This window comes from Egretta garzetta, unplaced genomic scaffold (assembly GCF_000687185.1).
Source record: "Egretta garzetta isolate BGI_Z169 unplaced genomic scaffold, ASM68718v1 scaffold117, whole genome shotgun sequence".
In the NCBI taxonomy this organism is placed as follows: domain Eukaryota; kingdom Metazoa; phylum Chordata; class Aves; order Pelecaniformes; family Ardeidae; genus Egretta; species Egretta garzetta.
Genome location: NW_009260479.1, coordinates 2,172,110 through 2,181,771, shown reverse-complemented (window position 1 = coordinate 2,181,771; position 9,662 = coordinate 2,172,110). Strand labels below are relative to the sequence as shown.

Here is a 9,662-nt window from a genome sequence, read left to right as displayed (position 1 = left end):
GAGCTCTGGCATCAGCCACACATGCGGGTCACCTGTGTTTAATGAGATGCATCACCTCTCCTTATAGTCAGGGTGTCCCAGTCCTCTACAAGAGGACATGAAGTTCAGGTATGTCACCTCTTTGCTCTCAGCATCCACAGAGCCCCTCCCTGGGGCAGAGCTGGGGCCCAAATTGATCGTATGCCAGAGCCACTGGGCTCTCTCTGCACTGACCTCCTGATCTGGGGGGTTGTCCCCTTACCCTCCATTGAGCACTGGCATGGGAGAGATACTCTCCGTAGCTCTCTCAAGGTTGAGGAGATGGCAAAGTGCCAAAGGGCAGCACAGAGCAAGACCTGCCCTCACCACGGTGTTTTTCGACTCATGCATGATTTCTTTACAGACCTTTCCTCTTGCATCTTGAAAGGCCCCGTCTGTCTGCCTGCCTCAGGGCATGGGCATCCTACTCACCCAAGGCCAGTATCGTCATGGTGACCCCTGACACCGTGGCCCCCACGACACATCTGAAGGCCATGTACACATAGAAGTGGGGCACAAAGGCAATTCCTACACCAAACAAGCCCTGGAGGAAGATGGAAATCAGAATGACTGGCCGACGGCCGATCCTGAGGAGGAAGAGGAAAGACACAAATGGTATTTGGAGAGACCTCATGGAGATGGGGAGGAGTCCCACGGGTGACACAGCGATTGCATCGCCCTCTCTTGGGGGTGATGAGGCTCAGACTGGACTCCTGGTTGACATGTGAAGCACCCTGTGCACACACCGTGCCCTTCTCCCTTCCACCCCCCCTGCCCCCCGCCCTGTGGCCACATCCTCACGGGACCTGAGGACTTTGGTCAGGGTCCCTGTTAGAGAGGAGCAGTGACAAAACGCGCAGGGTGCAGTGACCAGCCAGGCTGGGAGCAGCAGTTGGCTTCGCATAACCCCGGGACGGGCGGTTGTGTCTCCTCACCTGTCACTTAGTGGCCCAAAGATCATGGCTCCTAGCAACAGCCCCAGCATGTAGATGGACTGGGAGACGTCGTTCAGGTCCTTCCTGTCGCACACCAGGTCAAACTGGAGGAAGGAAACACGGACGCTTTTGTTCTCGACAGGCTCCAGGTGCTTTCTGATCCCACCCCCAAGGATGTGAGTCTCCATAGTGTGCACCTAGCAGTCGTGGGACAAGCCTGTCCGGGCATTCAACGGTTGGTGCCCCTCTACCAAGCACTGGGACCTGCCAGACTCCCCTCCAGCCCAGGTACCCCCAGGGGAGCATCCTGGTTGGCAAGTTTTGCATAAAGTGGGACTTGGGGCAGAAGTCCCAGCACCTTGCTTCTCCTAGACTGCCTCCCCTCCCAAAGGAAAAAGGATGAGTGCAACACTGATTCCCAGGCAAAGCAGTTTCTGTTAGAGATGTTCTGCAACTGCTGGCATCCAGAGGGCATCTACAGAAGTAGTCACATAAGGAAGAGCACGTATAGGAAATACAGAGAGGTCAGAAAGCATGGGAAGAAGTTTAGCGCTGCTCACTGGAGCACTGTTGGTGTTGCTGAAGCTCCTGGTGACTGTTAGATGTGTGGCTGTGCGAGCCCTCCTCTCCCCATCAAACCTGGTACCTCCACACGGAGCAAGGAGTGGTGAGGAACTCCGGCTGTTTGCAGCAACCCTGAGCTGGAGCCTTCACACTGAGACCCCAAGGTAGACACCCCGCAGCCGCTCGCCCTTGACAAGTTCCCCACCATGCACGGGAGGAGAAACCAAGCGCTGAGCCCTGTGCCTCCCTCCCCTGGCCATGGTGTCCGAAGCACAAAGCTGGACACAGGGACAAGCTGGAAGGTTACCCTCAGTCTGCAGAGGGGTAGCTGGGGCAGGGAGACCCAAAAGGTCCCACCAGGAGTGATTAATGTCTCCCTGCTCTGCCTGTGGCCCTGTGACATCTATATCACAGCCTGCTTCCTTGCAACCTCTCCAGAACCACACCTGGGGGCTGGGTGGTAGAGCCAAGGTCCCCAAAATACAGCTGAGGTAAGTATCAGCCCAGCCCAGTTCCACCATGGCTGGCACCAGCTTCAACTGAACTGCAGGACAGGGGCGGCCATTTGGGTGTCCCTTCCCTTCCACATCCCCAGTGTATCAAAAGGCGATTACAGACCTCGGTCAGCAGGGACGGTGGTTGTGCTGAGGGGTACACCCAGCCACTGCTGCACTTCTCCGTGGCGTTCAGGCCATACTCCATGATGGAGCTGAGGTCCCAGTCCACCGGCGAGTACATGGAGCACTGCTCATACTCCCCGTCCACGTCCCGGGGCAGGGTGAGGTTCAGCTGCTCTTCCTCGGTCAGGTTGGGCCCAATGGCACGGATCCAACTGGTGTCGCAGTGGTGAGGCACGTGTGGAACCATAAAAAGTTGGCAAAACTGGTGGAAAGCCACACTGAGGCATGGAAGCATGGTGAGCAGCACCAGGCATTTCTGAAACAGCTCAAAATCCCCAACCGCTTTCAAAATTTCCCCGATGCCTGACATTGGCAGCTGCGTCTGGAACAGGACAGTGCTGGGACAGACTTCCCAGAGGGCTGCAATTAATGTTTAAACCTAAGATAAGCTCTGCACTCACAGGCAGCCACCACAAATATGTAAAGTCAGGCTAGACTTAATGCCTGATGTTTTACCTGTCCCAAGTACACTGTGTAATACATTAATCATCCCTGTGCTGTGCACAAACATACGGTGCTGGCTGGAGCAGAAGGACCCCTGTTTCAGGTAACCTGGATCACCCCCTCCACCAGGGCCAGGTGGCATTGGCAGGGGAAGAGACTCTTCCCCAAAGCAACTGCAGGAGCTGCATTTGCTGAACGGCTGAGATGATCCCCAGCAGTTCCACTCAGGCAAGCAAAGTCCAGAGGGGCCTAGGCAGCCCAGCGTGATGCAGAGCTGAGAAAAGTCCAGGGGGATAAAGGGAGTGATGCTAATGGATGGGCTGAGCCAGAGACGAGGAAGGGTAGCCAGTTGGCTGTGGGCCCAGGAGACAGCAGACTCCATTCCCTTCATCTTTTGCAGCTTCTCTGTGCAACCACAAGCAAGCCACGCACGGAATGTCCACCCTTCCCACCAGTTCTGGGCCACCCCACAGGCTGGGGGTGGGAGGGGGGGCTATATGCAGGGAAGAGTTGGGGAATGCATACAGGGATGGGAGAAATCTGCCACAGGGCAATGCTGCTTGAGGCAGGTTTGGCGAATCTCAGATCAAATGCCTTCCTGACTTAAAATAATCGTTGAGAACATCAAACCAACTCTGTTCAGCCCATCCCTGGTGTAGGAACAGCATTTGCCTGGGGACCCTTTAGGGTGCCCTTTTGGACTTGATGATCTTAAAGCTCTTTTCCAACCTAGAGGATTCTATGATTCTATGATGCATGAGGCAAAGCCTCCAGAAATGCCCAAAAGAAACTTGGATGCTGCTTCTCCTGCCCGCAGATCTGTGGGAAGAGCATTGTATGCTCATGATGGAAACCAGACCATGGCTGCCCCATTTGGGTTGACCAGGGCACCCGCATGGGTCACACTTGGAGGTACACCAGCTCCCTGGGCAGCCGGAGGAGAGATGCTGCCCTCGGGATAAGCCCAGCTCAGCAGCCACAAGCAGGGAGCACCATAGATAGAGAAAAGCAGGCAGACACTGAGCCAGGCAGAGGTGCTGGATGACACAAACTGGGTCTGTTCAAGACAACTAGGACACTCGGAGGATGAAATTGAGGTGCCCCTGTTCACCTTGGGTTCTGCTTCATCAGCAGGAGACGGGACAGGCCAAACCTTGCTAAAAGCAGAATCATGCATGTCCACGAGCTCAGGAGCCTTTCCCAGGCCTGATCCTGCCATCTCCCCTGGCTGTCTCCTGGCTCCATGCTAGAAGGAGTCCAGGGCACCAACCAGCCTCATTCATTCTTCTCTGTCTTGGTTCAAATGGGGAAGCCCAGGAGGGTCACTCAGACACCCGTCATGGGTTTCAGGGATCTGGAGAAGCAGGAGCCAGAGGACTGGCACAAACTTGAGAGAGAAAGTGGAGTATGTTCTGCTCTGACCAGCATTGGAGAGCCCAAGTTGGGCATCACACTTAAAGGGCTGGAGGGTACTGAGGCCCAAAGGAAGGATTAGGAACCCCATTGCTGGAGGTTTCCAACAACAGGTGAGGAAGCAGCAATGGCTGGTTGGAGCCGAGTCACATCTCTGGGCTGAGATAGCCCCTCAGGACCTGACCAGGGCATGTGTCCATGACACACCTTTCCATGGCTTTGGGTAAAGGTCAGGAGGAACCAATCTGCTGCAGTTCAGGAAGATCTTGTGCACCAAAGCCAAAGCACAGAATGAGCATTGCCTCCAGGCATGCCCTGCTTGAGCTCAGCACAGCCCAGCCTTCAAAACACCATTTACCACAGCACAAAGCAATGAGAAACATCTGATCTCCATCTGTGGAAAGCCATGCTGAGGCATGGAAGCACAGTGAGCAGCACCAGCCCTTTCTGAAATGGCCCAAAATCACCAACTGCTTTCAAAATTTCCCCGACACCTGATGTTGGCAGCGGTATGTACAGAGACAGGCTTCCCTGGGGCTGGAACCAGTACTTAAGCCCAAGATAAGCCCTGCAGCTGTATGGTATGCAAAGTATGAGAATTTGAAGAAAAAGCCATGCTCTGGGTTAGGATTTGTACTCACACCGCGTTCCCATTAAGTGAAACAGAAATTTCAGGAGGTGCACACCGGCCAGGGGAGGTTGCTTTCCATTTGGAAACTCATCAGCTGGGACGAGAGATTAGAAGCATAGAATGGTTTGGGTTGGAATGACCTTTGGAGGTCATCTAGCCCAACCCCCCTGCAGTGAGTAGGGACATCTTCAACCAGATCAGGTTGCTCACAGCCCCATCCAACCTGGCCTTGAATGTTTCCAGGGATGGGGCCTCCACCACCTCTCTTGGCAACCTGTTCCAGTGTTTCACCACCCTCATCGTAAAAAATTCCTCCCTTATATCCAGTCTAAACCTACCCTGTTTTAGTTTTACAACCATCACCCCTTGTCCTGTCATAGCCGGCCTTGCTAAGATTGCCCCCAGGTCCTTCTGGGAGGGAGGGGCCCAACCCTGACCCCAGCATTCAAGGGGCGGCCTCCCCAGTGCCCAGGACAGGGGCACCATCACTGCCCTGCTCCTGCTGGCCACACCAGTCCTGATACAAGCCAGGATGCCGCTGGCCCTCTTGGCCACCTGGACACCCTGCTGGCTCATATTCAGTCAGCTAATTCTCAGGTAACGTTTCCCTTCATTTCTGAAAATGTCCTTCCTTTGTGGAAGATGGGCAAGAAACACTACAGGAAAACCCCAGCCTTTCTCCAGTGCAGTGCTTCAGAGTTGGCTTTCCAAGGAGTCAGGCAGTCTGCTTGCACCCAGGCACTTCTCCCTTGCATGATGCTAAATAGCATACAAGGTTGTGGCCAAGGGCACTGTTAAAAGACGACCACGACCAGGGAAAGCTGTCCAGATGCTTGCTCAGTTCAACAGACATTGAATTGGAGCATTCGCCGTGACACACCTACAGCCACAACCGTGGCAGTGGCTCAGTGCCCGGCCACAGCAGTGGTTTTTCAGTCTTGCGGCAAGAGGTTTACTGACAGCCTGCCAACAGCCTGGTCACCTGCACACGTGGGCAAGACCTTTCACTTCAGGCACCTCCTTGCTCTCGCAGCCCGAAGCACGGCCATGGGCACAAGGGTGTGCCATGGGGGGGGGCACGGATGGTGACAGAGGGGAATGGCCCGGCTAGGGTCAGGAGCTGGGTCCTGGTTTAACCCCACCAGGCAGCTCAGCCCCACCCAGCTGGTGGCTCACTCCCCCGCAGTGGGATGGGGGAGAGAACTGGAAAGGTAAAAGTGAGAAAACTCACGGGTTGAGATAAAGACAGTTCAATAGGTAAAGCAAAAGCCATGCACGCAAGCAAAGCAAAGCACGCAATTCATTCCCTGCTTCCCACCGGCAGGCAGGGGCTCAGCCATCCCCAGGACAGCAGGGCTCCATCACACGTAACAGTGACTTGGGAAGACAAACGCCATCACTCCCAATGTCCCCCCCTTCCTTCTTTGCCCCCCAGCTGTATGTGCTGAGCATGAAGTCATACAGTGTGGGATATACCCAGGGTTATGTCCCCTCCCAGCTCCTTGTGCCCTCCCCAGCCTCCTCGCTGGTGGGGTGGGGTGAGAGGCAGAAAAGGCCTTGGCTCTGTGTCAGCCCAGCTCAGCAATAACAAAAACATCCCTGATTTGGTCACAAACCCAACACACTGCCTCATACTGGCTACTGTGAAGGAAACTAACCCTACCCCAGCCCAAACCAGCACAAGCTGTCAGGATTACAAGAGACAGGGACATGCGCTAACTCCACCTCTCACCATCAGTGCATTTTCTTAAGTCCTGGCTCCACTACAAGTGTAAGGGAGACCACAGAGGCACCTCTGGATCAGATCTGCCCTGAAGCTTCAAATTCAGAAAGAACAAGTATTGTGGAGGTGGAAATGCTCCAAACGCTTCTCAAGGTATCAATCATCCCACTTTAATACCAGCCTCTGTCACCCTGAGGTCTTCCTCATGCAGAGCTTGGAGCAAACCCTTCAACTGGAGACAAGCCCTCAGGGTACAATCCTAAGGGCCATCCTGACTCCATTCCTGCACACAACTCCTGCAGAGCAATCCCACCTTCTTCCTCACCGAGTCTTCCTGGGGGTTGCCGAACCTCCCACCGCCCCAAAGAGAAACACCCCCGGGCTTGCAGACACCACTCAGACAAACTGCTTCCCCAAGAGGCACAATCTGACCCAATGCCAAGTAAACCACACACCAAACACAAGGCAATGGACAATTTGTTCTTTATTGATTAAAAATTAGAGACATGCAGTAAAATACAAAGTCCAAAAAAGGAAAAAAAGCCTGAATATTTTACATCTTTCATTATAATCTACAATACACCAAAGTTGTGAAGAGGATCCGTTTTCATTAACAGAGCATTGTCCTTAAAAGTAGGAACTAACTTAAAATTACCACCTGTTTCCAGGTTCAGATCAGAAATTTGCACAAAACCCAAATTCTTAATGACACCGGAAAACAATTATGAACAGCATTGGCACTTACTGGAACAACATCAGAAGAGACGGTTGTCTAGCACTGTAATAGCCCAAGTAAATATTTTGGAGCCCTACCCAAAACATCTGGAGATCTATTGAGCAAAAAAAATCAGCTTCTTCCTTACTTGCTTTTTCCATGAAAGAGCTAAGGAGCCTTGGGTTAGTGTGAGCTCAAGCTCTCTAAGTCTTGGCTTTGGGAAGGTGGGGAATAACTTAATAAATAGATGCTGCATTGTTCCATTTGAGCAGTTCGAGTCCTACCTTTCTCAGCACCAGTACACAAATGAACGAGGAGGTCCCCACGGCATGCAGGCGGAAGGGAAAATAATACTGTACCAAGACGACCTCATCTCCATATCCTACGGGTTTCCAACTCAAGCGTATCAACCACAGGGTGACAGGAAAATCAAGGTGCCAGCCTGTTCTTCCCAAGCCGACCAGCTCGATGGGGGAAGCCGTAGGGAGCACTTTGTCTCAAAGCACCGAGGTGCCACGCACACGTGCACGCACACACTTGGCCAAACCCAGCCACCACCAACTCCCCAGTATTGGGCACCCGCTTCCTGGGCTCCTGGGAACACCCTGGGACGCTCTCGCTCTCAAACACTCTTCTCCTCTCCCTCCCTTCCACACTCACCAGCCATGGGGTTGCAAATAGCCCATGGGGACATGCCCAATATCCACCTAGAGGCTAAAAGCAACAAGGGCGGTATAAAAAGAACATGCACAATTCAGGAAGCTTCCACAGCTGCTCAGAGAGAACAATATATAAATAGAGATTGTTCATCTGAAGACTTGGAAATAAAAAAAACAAAAGTCCTAATTGAACTCAGTCATTCTGCTTTAACACTCTGTTTCTGCATTGTTTGTGGCTGATGGAAACCAAACACGTTTCCATCTGTGTGTTAAATTACAGGCTTACAATTTCTGTGTAGAAAACACTCCAGAGCCAAGAGCAGTTACAAAGGCCAACTGTGAAACAGGAGGAAGAAAAAAAAAATCAACACCATTTATTATTCACATATTGCATTACAAGTGTCTCTTATCAAACTCAGCGTATAATTTATATTATTCATGTAGAAACTCAAACTCAACACCACATAGAAATAAAAGCTAAATACGTGTGTGACAGGGATTCAGTGACATCCTGATCAAACGTCGAGGCTTGGACCGATGAGAAAGCTGACGACCCAAGCGATTAGTGCAGGAGGGACACAGCCCGGCGCTCGCTTGCCCAGTACTACCACTCTACTGGCGATTCGTTATTGCTGTAAAACACGACAGGGATGGTTCCACGGGTACCAGTTTGCAAAGGACTGGGAAACACGTCGGGAGGACTCGCGCAGCCAGGCATAACAGACTGGGTCTCAGGAACAGGTTGAAGTGCATCTTTTCCGAACGCAGAGTGACACAGATCTCCTCTCCCTCTGACCACGAGTATTTTGTTGAGCATCTGAAAGACCAGTTCCCAGACAGCAATGCCTCATTGGTCTGCTTCAAGAACAGATTACATCTAAGATGCAGAATGAAAGATGTTTTGAGGAAGGACTGCTTAATGTAAATGAAAAGGTTCAGCCCTCATGCCATGCCTGGCACTCATGTGGAGAGAACCAAAATAGTAAAAACAAAATAGTAAAAAAAAAAAAAATAATAATAATTAAGGCAGTTTACAAAGGGAAGCTGACTTCTAACACCTCAAAGTCAAGGAACTTCTCAAAAACACAAACACAAGGGAAGAAGGCTCTCCTTCCCGTGGGTTAAGACTTGGCTTGCTTTCTCAAGTGCAAGCGTTCAAACCAGCAGTTTTAAAAAAAACACAGCCGAAGAGAAGCAGATTTCTCAGCACTCCAGGTGACCCAAACAACATGTACACTGGTGTTTCAGATGGAAGGAGAAGCGGGTAAAGAACAAAAAAGATCCGTTCAGTATTAAAACTTGTGCAAAAATAGCAAGTGAAAAAAAAAAAATGAAACCACATGTAAGCAAACATTTAGGCAAGATCATCAGAGCAGTGGAACCCCCTGCTTCGTACTCAGTAGTATTTTTCTTTAAAGTAAGGCAATAATAAAATGAACATGCAGGCAATGACGTGTTGGATCTGCATGTTTGAGATGACAGATACAAAACCATGAGAGTTGTTTACAAAAGGTGTAAACGCCATCGGTAATTTCAGGAAGGTTTGTGATCCTATTAAGGAAAATGTTAAAGCTTCTAGGAAGGGGGCTGTAGTTCAATTCTTTGGCAGTAGTGGTTTTTTTTTTTTTTTTTTTAGGCTAACAGAAGCATTACGAATATGCACATGTGGGTTCTCAGTTGGGAAACATCTCCTGGGACCATTGTTTAGCTGATGCTGAGCTGTGCAAATCCTATAAGTTTGCCATCATCAGGAATATCTGAGCCTTCAACGCCAGATGCCTGAAACACAAGGAAGAGAGATCCAAATAGCAACACGCATGCTCTGCCCTCTGATACGTACCATGCCACGTGCCACAACAAGGTGCATCAGATACAGTCTG

At 51.3% G+C, this 9,662-nt stretch overlaps 2 protein-coding genes across 2 annotated transcripts in view; both read right to left on the bottom strand.

Annotated features, from left to right (window-relative positions):
* Positions 1–2,507, bottom strand: part of LOC104130987 (solute carrier family 22 member 13) — an 8,393-nt gene extending 5,886 nt beyond the window's left edge. The window contains exons 1-3 of the mRNA XM_009644095.1: positions 2,136–2,507; positions 954–1,057; positions 451–605 (exon numbers count right to left, since the gene is read on the bottom strand). Of these exons, the coding sequence (XP_009642390.1) occupies positions 451–605; positions 954–1,057; positions 2,136–2,507 (631 nt within the window). The remainder of the gene's footprint in view (positions 1–450; positions 606–953; positions 1,058–2,135) is intronic.
* Positions 2,508–9,360: 6,853 nt separating this feature from the next.
* OXSR1 (oxidative stress responsive kinase 1) overlaps positions 9,361–9,662 on the bottom strand; it is a 93,324-nt gene continuing 93,022 nt past the window's right edge. The window contains exon 18 of the mRNA XM_035899636.1: positions 9,361–9,561. Within this exon, the coding sequence (XP_035755529.1) occupies positions 9,487–9,561 (75 nt within the window). The 3' untranslated portion in view covers positions 9,361–9,486. The remainder of the gene's footprint in view (positions 9,562–9,662) is intronic.